The 13,085-nt window shown below is 31.0% G+C and overlaps 6 protein-coding genes across 6 annotated transcripts; 4 read left to right on the plus strand and 2 right to left on the minus strand.

The window, feature by feature from the left end:
* Nucleotides 1–1,733: 1,733 nt before the first annotated feature.
* On the plus strand, nt 1,734–2,105 carry OCT59_000570 (uncharacterized protein; the record flags this gene model as incomplete). The annotated part of the gene is made up of 1 exon (XM_025328450.2): nt 1,734–2,105. One exon carries the CDS (start codon nt 1,734–1,736, stop codon nt 2,103–2,105), a length of 372 nt encoding a protein of 123 aa, XP_025166591.2.
* A 276-nt stretch (nt 2,106–2,381) lies between these two features.
* Nucleotides 2,382–3,182, minus strand: OCT59_000571 (uncharacterized protein; the record flags this gene model as incomplete). Its single annotated transcript, XM_066138919.1, has 2 exons — nt 2,382–2,839; nt 2,927–3,182. The coding sequence occupies 2 exons, from the start codon at nt 3,180–3,182 to the stop codon at nt 2,487–2,489; spliced, it is 609 nt and encodes a 202-aa protein (XP_065988367.1). The 3' UTR covers nt 2,382–2,486.
* A 446-nt stretch (nt 3,183–3,628) lies between these two features.
* On the plus strand, nt 3,629–5,146 carry OCT59_000572 (uncharacterized protein; the record flags this gene model as incomplete). The annotated part of the gene is made up of 8 exons (XM_066138920.1): nt 3,629–3,835; nt 4,098–4,160; nt 4,225–4,323; nt 4,410–4,481; nt 4,556–4,648; nt 4,723–4,815; nt 4,890–4,982; nt 5,057–5,146. The coding sequence occupies 8 exons, from the start codon at nt 3,629–3,631 to the stop codon at nt 5,144–5,146; spliced, it is 810 nt and encodes a 269-aa protein (XP_065988368.1).
* Nucleotides 5,147–5,350: 204 nt separating this feature from the next.
* OCT59_000573 (uncharacterized protein) lies at nt 5,351–6,868 on the plus strand (the record flags this gene model as incomplete). Its single annotated transcript, XM_025334114.2, has 7 exons — nt 5,351–5,376; nt 5,463–5,631; nt 5,695–5,825; nt 5,901–6,124; nt 6,199–6,369; nt 6,446–6,588; nt 6,659–6,868. 7 exons carry the CDS (start codon nt 5,351–5,353, stop codon nt 6,797–6,799), a joined length of 1,005 nt encoding a protein of 334 aa, XP_025166588.2. The 3' UTR covers nt 6,800–6,868.
* A 1,543-nt stretch (nt 6,869–8,411) lies between these two features.
* On the plus strand, nt 8,412–9,380 carry OCT59_000574 (uncharacterized protein; the record flags this gene model as incomplete). Its single annotated transcript, XM_066138921.1, has 4 exons — nt 8,412–8,421; nt 8,503–8,814; nt 8,874–9,178; nt 9,336–9,380. 4 exons carry the CDS (start codon nt 8,412–8,414, stop codon nt 9,378–9,380), a joined length of 672 nt encoding a protein of 223 aa, XP_065988369.1.
* A 3,027-nt stretch (nt 9,381–12,407) lies between these two features.
* On the minus strand, nt 12,408–13,040 carry OCT59_000575 (uncharacterized protein; the record flags this gene model as incomplete). Its single annotated transcript, XM_066138922.1, has 3 exons — nt 12,408–12,437; nt 12,522–12,652; nt 12,914–13,040. The coding sequence occupies 3 exons, from the start codon at nt 13,038–13,040 to the stop codon at nt 12,408–12,410; spliced, it is 288 nt and encodes a 95-aa protein (XP_065988370.1).
* Nucleotides 13,041–13,085: the final 45 nt, after the last annotated feature.

Genomic DNA, 13,085 nt, shown 5'->3' on the forward strand with positions numbered 1-13,085 from the left:
AGCGTTTTTTATTTTCATTTAATGAAAAAAAGCGGTTTCGCAGCGGTTTTTTAATATTTTAATAAAAAGCGTTGAAAGCGTTTTTTATTTCAATTTAATGAAAAAAAACCGTTCGAAACAGTTTTTTAATCATTTTAATAAAAAGCGTTGCAAAGCGTTTTTATTCCAATTTAATTTAATAAAAAAAACCGTTTCATCAGCGGTTTTTAATATTTTAATAAAAAAAGCGTTTGCAAAACATTTTTTTATTCAATTTAATGAAAAAAACCGTTCCGTAACGGTTTTTAATCATTTTAATAAAAACTGCGAAACGTTTTTATTCCAATTTAACGAATAAAAAAAACCGTTTCGCAACAGTTTTTAATTATTTTAATAAAAAAACGTTGCGAAACGTTTTTTTATTTCAATTTAATGAAAAAAAACTGTTTCGCAACGGGTTTTCAATTATTTTAATAAAAAATGTTGCGAAATGTTTTTTATTTCAATTTTAAACGAAAAAAACCGTTTACGCGGTTTTTTAATATTTTAATAAAAACGTTTGCGAAACGTTTTTTATTGCAATTTAATGAAAAAAAACCAGTTACGGCAGTTTTTTAATATTTTGATAAAAAAATGTTGCGAAACGTTTTTTATTTCAATTTAATGAAAAAAAAACCGTTTCGCACCGGTTTTTTAATATTTTGATAAAAAAGCGTTGCAAAACGTTTTTTTTATAATTTAATGAAAAAAAACCGTTTTCACAACGGTTTTTTAATATTTTGATAAAAAACGTTGCGAAACGCTTTTTTATTTCAATTTAATGAAAAAAACCGTTTCGCAACGGTTTTTTAATATTTTAATAAAAAACGCTGAGAAACGTTTTTATTTCAATTTAATGAAAAAAAGCCGTTTCGCACTTGGTTTTTTAATATTTTAATAAAAAGCGTTGCGAAACGTTTTTTATTTCAACTTTAAGAAAAAAACCGTTTCATGAATGCGGTTTTTAATCATTTTAATAAAAAATGTTGTGAAACGTTTTTTATTTCAATTTAATGAAAAAAACCGCTTTTGCAACGGTTTTTTAATATTTTAATAAAAAAACGTTGCGAAACGTTTTTTTATTTCAATTTAATGAAAAAAAACCATTTCGCAACAGTTTTTAATCATTTTAATAAAAAAACGTTGCAAAACGTTTTTTTATTTCAATTTAATGAAAAAAACCGTTTCGCAACAGTTTTTTAATATTTTAATAAAAAAACATTGCGAAACGTTTTTATTTCAATTTAATGAAAAAAAACCGTTTCGCAACGGTTTTTTAATATTTTAATAAAAAACGTTGCGAAACGTTTTTTTATTTCAATTTAATGAAAAAAAACCATTTCGCAACGGTTTTTTAATATTTTAATAAAAATGTTGCGAAAGCGTTTTTAACAATTAACTTAACAATTGCAACGTTTTCAATTTAATAACAGGGCATTTTTTCATCTTATTTTTATGAAAAAAGGCTTTTTGATCTGATCCGTCAGGATCGATCGGATCGTCAAATCTGAATCTGATCTGATCTGATTTGTATGAATTGTTGATCCGATTTGATTCGATCCGAATCGGATCAAATTTTTTTGATTCGGATCGGATCACGGATCATAAAATCTATGATTCGATCTGATCTGTCTCGGATCAGATCCGCGGATACGGATCAGATCGGATTTTTTTTGGAACATTAGTTATGGGATTTAGCAATTCAAGAACTTAAAATGAAAAATCAATTTAATGAATTAACAAGAACAAAAATAATTGCAGAAATGAATAGAATTAAAATCTCATTTGGTTTCTGGCAGGAACAGGGAACACAAAACCAGTCCTATACTTCGCTAATGGAAGGTGACAAAGAAATTGTATTAAAAAATTTCAATTTTGGAGTTGTTTTTAATGAGGAGCATGCATTTTTGATTAATCGTTTATGGCGAGATTTTTATCAACTCTATATTAATATGAAATCTAATAAGACCAATCCGTCTCAATTTGCAAATCAAACAAAAGAATGGTTGGATTTATTTCTTACTCCTTCCCAAGGAGAGCCTAATACTATTAACTTTAAGATGGGTTATATCGTCCAAAAGATGTAATGCCGTATATGCACGTTTTAGTCAATCATTTACCTGAATTTGTGGAATGGCATCAGAAATTTGGATTAGGTGCTTTTTCTTGTAGTCCAGTGGAGAAGAAAAATCATGATCAAGTTTCTGCATTTTTTCGAAAAACAATGAAAGATGGTGGAAAAGGCATGGAGCCATTTTCAAAATTTTACATTATGAAAATAGATCATTGTATTTTGCTTAAAAGTGTACCATAGATAAATACCCCAAACCACAACATATTCACGTTAAAAAAAAATTAAAAAATTAAAAATCCGTGTATATACAAACTGTTTTATTTATGTAAATTGTAAATATGATACATAATAAATTCTACAAATTTTTGTTAATATTTTCTATAAGTATATATATTTATATTTGTTGTGCACAAAATCTTAAACTAATATATCCTGCTGATGTTCTATTTTTTTTTGCATCTTCCCTACTTTTCTTATATTTCCACTCAACTGTTAATTTAGGTAAATTAAATCTTTTTAACCTATTTTTTGGAATCCAATTACCAACTTGATTAAAGAGACTTTCTTGATTAGCGTCTGATTCAGCTAGTGCATCAAATAATACAACAAAAGTTTGTTGATTATTATCAAAAAATTTACGCCCCCAATTTGGATTATCAAATAAATTAGCTATTTGTGTATATGCGTCTGGACCTTGGAAATAACACTTATAACTACCAGTCCGAACGCTATAATAATGAATATAACCTTCAAATACTCCAAAAAATAAGCTTTCCAGACAAGGTAAATAAATAGTTTGTTTACCCGACTGAGAAAAATGTCCTTTTAGTTTACCTTGAATAATATGAACAAGCTGTGCCTTGAACTCTTTTATTGCCTCCAGAGGTAATTCGTACAATCCTTCGCGCCTTGTATTGTATTTTTGTACAATAGTGTTATGACGCGTTAATCCAGACTGACTTTTGAATGAAGTCTTACAAATATTACATTCGTGTTGTAAAGTGGAAGCAGTGGTTGGTGAAGGAGGTGGAGTGAGAGTAGAATTTGTTTGGTAAAAACTTTGAGAAAAGAAATTAACAAACGTGTACATGTTTTTGCGAAAATAATAAAAATTTATATAAAAAAAACAGTAATAAAACTTAACAATTTCAATATTCTTACTTGTCAAAAACACTTAGCCAAAGGTTTGAACGATTGGTTTGACGTTGGAACGATTGGTTAGACGTTAGAACACGTTAGAACGATTGGTTAAATCAAAAAAAAAAAAAAAAAATTTTTTTCTTGTGTGTTCGCATCAGCTGCGCAAATCACGGGTGCAGAAATCATCTGATCAGTGACCTTAAAAGGCCCAATTATTACAATACGCTCATATGGCCCGAAATGTGTTATCCGGTTTCCTAAATCATTGAATCATTGGATGATGCGCAATCTCGTGAAACGTACAACTATAAAATCAGGAGCATGCGCTGATCGCTGTCACGCTTTAGTGAAGTAAAAATTATAACGCGTAACCCGTCGCAAATACCACCACTTAAAATGGGTGACCCACAAACATACTTTGAAGAACACGCAACCTGGTCGTTGATTTCTTTCTTGCAATACAGACGACAGTATGCAAAAGATTTCACAAGAGATAAACTTAAAGAGCATAGGAAATATACGAAAGAACTTGATAAAATTATTTCAAATAATGAATCAAAGGAGAAATGTGATCAAGCTCAAAAATGTCTTAACGACTTTGATGTACGTGTTTTTATATAAATATTTATCAATTAACTAAGATAGAAGCCCTGAGTAGCTGGCTGACTGCGTCTCGGCCAGTGATAGTGAACCGCGCCTTCCCTCGGGGAATAGACTGCGCCTCTATTTCCATGTTGCAACTAGGAACTGCGTCTTTCTGGTTGTTAGACTGCGTCTCGTTTCATGGAATATATCTCCTATTCCTTTGATTATAATGATAAGTTTTGGTTATTTGATTAGACTCATATATTCTCTGTTTTATAAGGACGAGAAATCATCTCCAGACGTAGAAGCTTTTTGGATATCGGACACGATATATCTTACCAAGGTGAACAGATTACTATCTATAGATTCTTATTTTAACGAGAAATTGACTTAACCATACTTAATAGTTAAACTATGCAAAATCTGCGTTGGATAAAACCGTCGAAGAAGCAAAGGAAATACGAACAATTGTGTCTGATGAAACGATATCCATACTAAGAGACGGTGTAAGTTATTCTGTGAGAGTATATGTGCATTTTTTTTTAACCTTGTTGTTTATCCATAATGAATTACTGTGCAATTTTGGTACTAGAACACTGTTCCGCATGTTAAGACTCCTGAATCGAAGCGAGCGCCAGATAGTGATAGTGAAAGCAACGAAAAGGTTAGTATAAATGTAACACAGATAATGTATTATACAAAGGTTTATGTGTATATTAATTTTATATATTTCACAAGCCAGGAAAGCGCACAAAGACCGAAGATGATGAGTATCATGATGATGATGAATCAGAGCGAGCGCCAGATAGTGATAGTGAAAGCAACGAAAAGGTTAGTATAAATGTAACATAGATAATGTATTATACAAAGGTTTATGTGTATATTAATTTTATATATTTCACAAGCCAGGAAAGCGCACAAAGACCGAAGATGATGAGTATCATGATGATGATGAATCAGAGCGAGCGCCAGATAGTGATAGTGAAAGCAACGAAAAGGTTAGTATAAATGTAACACAGATAATGTATTATACAAAGGTTTATGTGTATATTAATTTTATATATTTCACAAGCCAGGAAAGCGCACAAAGACCGAAGATGATGAGTATCATGATGATGATGAATCAGAGCGAGCGCCAGATAGTGATAGTGAAAGCAACGAAAAGGTTAGTATAAATGTAACATAGATAATGTATTATACAAAGGTTTATGTGTATATTAATTTTATATATTTCACAAGCCAAGAAAGCGCACAGAGACCGAAGATGATGAGTATCATGATGACGAATCAGAAAGTGATGAAAGTGACGATGAATGTGAGTTAAGCTAAGCGTGGAAGAAATGGGATTTGACGAGTACGTTGATCGAAATGATCAACCTGTAAGTATATTTTTTTCTTAAGGTTGATTGTAAGTACGATTTTTTTAAAACAATAATCGTTTTATAGTTCATTTTCAAAACAAAAAACATACCGTCACTATTTGAGTCATATCGATCCAAAGCGTTAGCTCATGCGCAAAATTCTGGTCTGATAATGACGAAAAATTATCACGAAATATTGTAGGTAGAACTTTTAAATGTAATGTCTTTTTAATGATTAACTTTGCTGATGGAGGTTGATTATTATTTTTTTTTTGAAAATTCAGGAGTCTATCCCATATTCTTTTATTACAAATGGATAATTATTCGGAAACGCAAGTAAAAACGTTCTCTAGGGAAACGCTCGAAGATCTTAGAAAGGATATTAAATCAAAGTTAATCGGAAAAGAAAAAGTAACAAGGGACGTAAAATCAATCCTACAAGAGTGCATTGAGGTTCGTATTTTTTTATTATCATCATTCTTTTGCAATGTTCCCTTTACTGACTATCTTGCTTAGATTGCTCTTGACGATAATGATGGTGGATTACACGAACTTCGCGAAACCATCACTGAATCTTTTTCGAAAAAATTTAATTCAACAGCAGAGAAAGAATTTCTTCGACGAATGAAGTTTCTCTTTGAACATCTGTAAGTTTTGATATCTCTTAGTTAAGCAACTTTTTGAAATGGCTGTTAACAAGATTTTTTCTTGCTACTTTGCAGGTCTTATACTATCCCATTACATCCATTGAAAGAAATTATAAGCGAAGGGACACTTGTGGCGAATATAATAAGTCCGGTGTTACGAATTTTTTTTCATGACTCATACATATATCCCACGATATGGCCGAACACATCCAGCACCAGCGCAAAGGTCCGAAAACTTGCCATCGGTGATCCTTCCCGGGCTAAACAACCCGATATGATCGGGAAAATTGTCAATAATGGTACTTATATAAAAAACAGTTAATCATAAAAAATACAAATAAATCTGTTCTAATTATTTCTTTAACATAAACAGGAAAATTTGTTTATGAATCGATGTTCGGTGAGGTGACGGGAGAAGGAAAAAATAACACGGAAAAAAAGAATCTAATCGACCTGGTTAGATTGGGGATATTTATGAAAGATTCCCTTGATAATATTTCGCGTAAGACCGGTGTCAATCGGATTTTCGGTTGGCAAGTTATTGGTAAGCTGGTCTTCCAGGAACGCTTGTTTTAACTAACTTATCCTACCTAATTAATGATTCTTCATGTAATAAATAGTGACAAAGTGGACCGGTTATATGATGACATTAATTAGTCCAGGGATTTACGTTATGGTTGACACTGGTAGTGTAGATCTTCCAAGATCTTTCGAAGTATGCAATACGTTTCTATCTGGTCTGGATACGCTGTTTGCATTTCAGGTATAACTTAGGAATATCAATATTACTTGTTAATTCTGTATAAATGACTAATTCAAAACTGTTCCTCTAGATAGCATATGAAAAAACAATAATGGATATCCTCTCAATTATGAATAAAAGTGAAGAAGTTGAGAGTAATGATAATTTTAAAGGATGGCGTCGATCAACACTTGGAACACCATCGTTCAAAAAAATTGTGAAGTTCAAATAACTATCAAATAAGATATTACTTGTTAATAGAACATATATTTACGTAATATTAATCAACTAATTATATTCTATATCAGCTGTTTCTTTCTTTTTCAATATTAATAAAGTTGTTTGCTCGCAATCCGGTTTTAATTTTCATGAATTGACCTTACTATATATATATAATACGCACATTATATTTATAAAATGCATATATACAAAAAGACAGAATCAAACCTTATTTGTCCAATTTCAGGGGTATATCCCAACCTAATCTAGTTGTGAGAGGATCATCAGTTGCTTTAGTAAAATCGAAGACCACAAAATTCCGATCTCGCAAATGTTTGTCAATAATCTTGGAAGCTTTTTTAGAGTTATCCGTATACTGACGTACGATTCTGGCTATATCATCCCGACTTCCCGCCCCTCGAAAAAGGGCTAAATGCGTGATATTCTCACGAATAATTTTAGGAGTTTGTGTATACTTCTGGCTCACGTATATACTTGATACACCTTGATGTCGGCCACTGATAAAATATGGAACAATCCGGTCCTGAATTTTCTTTGATTCAGCGCAAAGGTCCTCAAAGACTACAACAGTGTTTCTATCTGGTGAGAACTTAGTTATATCTGGAATTGCACCTGCTTTTAATGCACGAAATGTCACGTTCTCCCGATATGTTTTTGGGCCCTTCGAAAAAATTTCGTAACAGTTTTTCACTAATACCCATTTGGGCTCATGGATATGCTTTCCGATTAAGACTAGATCATCATTTTTGACATACCGCTCCCCTTTCTTTTCCTTGAACAAACGTTGAATTTTATTTCCAAGAAGAAGATTAAGAATCATATTGGTTTTTCCACTGTCTGATCCACCGCAAATTAACAAACGAAAGGGAAACGCAGGACTGGCAGGGTGATTCATATTCTTTGAATTTTTGGTCTCGTTAAGATGGTATATATGTTGTGCGTCAAGTGTCGATTTGCGTCAGATGCAGCTGACGTGCGTCAGATGTAAATTGATACTTGACAATAAAGTTTTCCTATAGTAAAAAATTTTTTTTACTAATAAAATTATTTTTTTATTCCGTAAGTAAATTTGTTTGTTACAATAAATTACACATATTGTGAAAATTTTATGGCTATTTAACCTATGTTTAATTAAATATTGTAAATTTACTTGAAAAAACTTGTAATTTATTAATATTTTGAATGAAGTGTTTTCCATGAAACTGAGTCTAATCAATTTAATATTACAGGTTTACATATTTTTTAACAAGATTAATAAACTTATTTAATAAAGAAATTTAGTTTAAGTTTGAAAATTTTAATTTAATTATAACTTAATTTTGCATATTTTATATCACAAGTGACGCGCGTCAGGTATCAATCTACGTTTGACAGCATAAGTAAAAATCGGTGTTATTGGCTAATTTATTTGTCACGTGATTCAATTTACGTGATCAGCAAATATATGTAACGCGTTATTTTAAAAAAAGGAAAAAAGGCTTAGATATATATCACATAATAACACATATTCAAATTTTTTATGGAAGTTCAGCAGTCTTTTCTCAACCAAGATCCGGTTTCAGTTTGAATAGATCTGACTTTAGGTTAGATTTCTCTTAATAGTGATGACAAGAGGTTTTTATAAGTGAAATAATGGACCTTGTGCCGTTTGTGGACTGCAAAATGCAAATGAAAAGTTCCAAAAATTAACCTCAGAGGCACTTACAAAAGTGCAAAACAGTACTGCAGTTCCTTCGTTAACAGTTCAATTGCAAGTGAATGATCAACTTTGTATAAAACATTATAATGAACTTGTTTCTTATAAGCGTAACATATCAAAATCCAAGAGAAAATGTGCTGATAAAGATTTATCTTACAAAGGAGTAAAAAACGTTTGCTTAAGAGAAGATGTGTATTATGATTTATTGAATAATACAAGCAGTCTAGAAGTATTACATCAACGTGTTAAAGACTTAGAATTGGAATTGAAAGAATATGTAATTAAGGCACAAGAAACTTTTAGTAATGGTAATGTTAAAATGCATTAGTGTATTAGCATTATTATTAATTAAATTAAATACGAATAGAAACTACAAGATTTTCACAATTCTTTGGTGATCAAGTGGCTCGTATGACAAGTATACTATACCAATATCAAAAAGAAGGGAATTTACCTATTTTTGATCCAATAAAATTTGTGGAATTAATCGAAAGTTGTGATATCAAGATGCGGGAGTTTTTTGATATTTTATTTCAATCCATGAATCCTACACAGAAAAATCAGGCAACACAACGGATGCTTAAGCAAAAAGTAATGATGTTATACTATCAAATGGCAGCATTGCGTAATAAGCAAGTTAGTGGAACAAAAACAGCTGTAGGACTTCTTATGGTGGGATCAAGAACTTCAAAAAATGGCATTAACACTTTAGCCAATATGGGGATGAGTTCAACATATTGTCATGGGATATTTTTTTTTTCTATTTTTTTTTATTTTTATTGTTTTTATTTTTATTTATTTCTATTTTTATTTTTTTTGTTATTTTTAGTTATTTTTAGATAAATTACTTGTAGTTGTTTTTGGTTGTTCATAGATTAGATAAAAAGCGGAAGCTTAGCGATATAAAGTAGCTGAATACAAGTGGCTGTATAGACAAATGTGCCCAGATCACCACAATTGGCTGGGAAACGATATTGGTCAGGAGATGATTATGTCCGAAGGACAGAATCATCCTAAAAATTTAATGTTATATAAAGGACCAGTGTTGATAGATAGTATAGTTCAGTTTAGATTCGTCTAGTTTTATTGTTATATATAAGATAGATATTGGGATATTACAGAGCGCCAGTTGAGGGAGTAATATCATATTCTTTTTATTAATGAATAAACTTGTCGATTTGCTTCTGAATTATTGATACATGTTTTATCACATTTTATCACATTATTTATTATTGATTATTATTGACTTATTATCATTTATTAACACTTGTTAACTACATCACTAATTTACTACATATATTTACGATTAGTTATTATTGTAAACATACTATCCGATTTACCCCTAATCCATTATATCATTCATTATCGACTATTCATATATACACTTTTACCTTATCGATTAATATACATCGTTATATTACCTTACCACTAATAAACTGATTCTTTTTTTCTATCTGTTACTACCTACCAAACGTCATAAATTGGTGGTAACAATTTGGTGCTCCTTATAAGGATCAGCCCTTACTACTTTGTATAATCGATTACAAATTATTATTTGCACAAATTCAGATATATACCTGGTGGCATCGCACCTTTGACCATGTTGAACAAGTCACTTTTTATCACCATGATCCTATCTGTGCCCATTGTAATCCGCTTAATCAAAACACGATACAGTTTAACCATTTTTGGAACTGATATTCTATCGAGAATCTGGCACTTGGATATACTAGCTGTACACAACAAGTGTTAATAAACCTCAATAATTCCATAACAGTTGCTGAAACTTGGGAAGCTATCTATTCAATAGTTTTCAGTATCCAATATTCTATCAAGCCCTCAACCTTACACCTAGCTTCGACAAAGAGTTATATAACACCATATTCTTACCGTTCATTTAATTAGATGACTCTTGAGCTATAGTATTAGTGAAACAGCGCTTAACAACTGATACTGACGAGTCCACCAATAGTTTTGATACGCTAAACGATTTTAGGCCGCTGTTTAACGGTGGTATAGTATTGGGACTGATGACTCCAGGACTATTATTTACCGACGAATATCTACATATTGAAAATCTTTTTAAAGAAAGACCAGTAAAATTATATTTAACGACGAAGATTTAAATCTTAATCAACTATTTTCCAAACCAGAACCTGTTGAACTATTATTTGCCGACGAAGATTTACATCTCAATCAATTATTTGAAAAACCAGAAGTACCCAGAATGGCAGCTCTTGGCGGAAGATTTAATCCTAATATTTTGTTGAACGCCCTAAATAACTTAACGAATGCCCTGGGAGTTGGAAAGAATAATTGGGTGAATGTTAACAACGCCGTAAATACGCTAAACGCTATCCTAGTGGCTAATAATAATGCGTTGCAAACCTGTGAAACTCAGGCAGCACAAATACTGAGTGACCTTTTATGGAGAAAATCAAGATCCAATCGCCTGGTTAAACGAGTTTAACTTATCCTGTGCGACTAATGGATGGAATAACGCTCAAAACTTCAAATAGTCCCGGTTAAAAGGAGTGGCTGTTGTGTGGTATCAAATGGTAGCCAGAAACCCCATTAATGTCTGGGATGGTGCTGCTAATAATAACACATTCGAATATGTCTTTAAACAATGTTTTAGAACGCTTGCTTTAGTTGAATTATGGTCGCCACCAGGATTAGGCAATAATGTAACGAACGATGAATCGGTTGATCAGTACACGTCATCAATCCAGGAGTTATATCAATGAATTAATGACAGAGCATTTACTTACCCTAACATGTCGCTGTTAAACCTTTTGGTGATCAAACCTTACCATCGGAAAATTTTTTAAGATGCAGAACTGCAGAGATCTGTAAAATTAGCAGATCTCTGCATTTTTTTTGTGAATTTATGCAGAAGTCTGCGATTTTGCATATTTCTACTTTTTATTTTTTACAAAATTATGCAATAATCTGCAATTTTGCAAGTTTCCAATTTTTTATGTATCATTTTTACGGTAATCTGCGATTTTGCAGATTTCCGCTTTTATTTTTTACAAAATTATGCAATAATCTGCAATTTTGCAAGTTTCCAATTTTTTATGTATCATTTCTGCGGTAATCTGCGATTTTGCAGATTTCTGCTTTTATTTTTTACAAAATTATGCAATAATCTGCAATTTTGCAAGTTTCCAATTTTTTATGTATGAATTTCTGCGGTAATCGCAATTTTGCAGATTTCTGCTTTATGTGAAATTTATGTGGAAGTCTGCAATTTTGCAGATTTTTGCTTTTTTTTCATTAAAATATCAGTTCGATCTGCAATTTCATCATTGATTTAATATTTAAACTTTAATTAACTCTAACTTGATTTAATACTTAAATGATTTTTTCTACAATACTCTTAAAAAAAAAAACTTTACAAGACTTTAAAAAAATAATTTTTTCTACAACACTTAGTTATTACTAAAGAAAAAAACTTTGTGAAATAATTTTTCTACAACACCTTTTCATCGGAAAATTTTTTGGGGTGCAGATCTGCACAGATCTGCAGGTGACATTTTTGCACAGATCTGCAACCCTGTTGGCAGTCTTTGGAAAAAAAAATTCATCAAAAACTGCGCAGAATTTCAAGAAACAAAATTCTGCGAAAATTTTTAAAAAATAAATAATGAAATTCTGCGAAGATTATAAAAAAACAAATAACGAAATTCTGCGAAGATTTTTAAAAAATAAATATTCGAAATAATTCAAATATATTTAATTTCACTGATCATCACAATTATTACAAACAATTTTATATATAGTAATTTATTTAATATGTAATTTATTTAATAAAATATATTCAAAAAAAATTGAAGAATTTCAAATACAAATTTCCGAATTCTGAAAATTAATGTAATACGAAGAAATTTGACAAATGTTAAGAGAATTTCGAATCTAAACTCTTGAGCTGTAAATTTTTTTGATTTAGATTAGTAAAATAAATTAACGCGGTGTAAAAATCATTATATACCAGATAATAACTTTGACTTACTAATTCTTCGTAACTACTACTATTACCATCATCAGCATCGCTCGATTCTTCAATTATAGACGAAATTTCTGGACTTTGTTCTGAATCTTCTTTCGCCGCTAACTCCTGCAACAAATGCGGAGTTACAGTAACTTTATTTTTGATCGATTGCTGATAATTGATTATACATTAATATTTGCGAAATATTTTAAAATTTTTAACTTCAAAATACTGATGAACGTTATTATTACCATAAAAAAATCAACTCTCTTTAAAACTAACTTGTCGTTGCATTTAATCCCAGGGCTACTGGGATTTAAGACAATATCGCAGATAGGCGAAATACATCCCAGGTGTTAGGAGCATGCCTTCGTATGATTTGATAATAGAAGAGGTTATTTTCGTGAGAATACCTTGATTTTCAAAAAGTTCTCGATATGCTTCTCGCGTTTTTGCATTTTTTTTCCATTCAGCAATCTTTTTAGAGGACGCACTGCTATCCACACGTTTTAACTTCTGCTCACCGAAGTTAGAAAACATAGTATTTCAAATATTTGCCGCTAAATCATTTCGCTTACTTCGGCA

This window comes from Rhizophagus irregularis, chromosome 1, assembly GCF_026210795.1.
Source record: "Rhizophagus irregularis chromosome 1, complete sequence".
Classification (NCBI taxonomy): Eukaryota; Fungi; Glomeromycota; class Glomeromycetes; order Glomerales; family Glomeraceae; genus Rhizophagus; species Rhizophagus irregularis.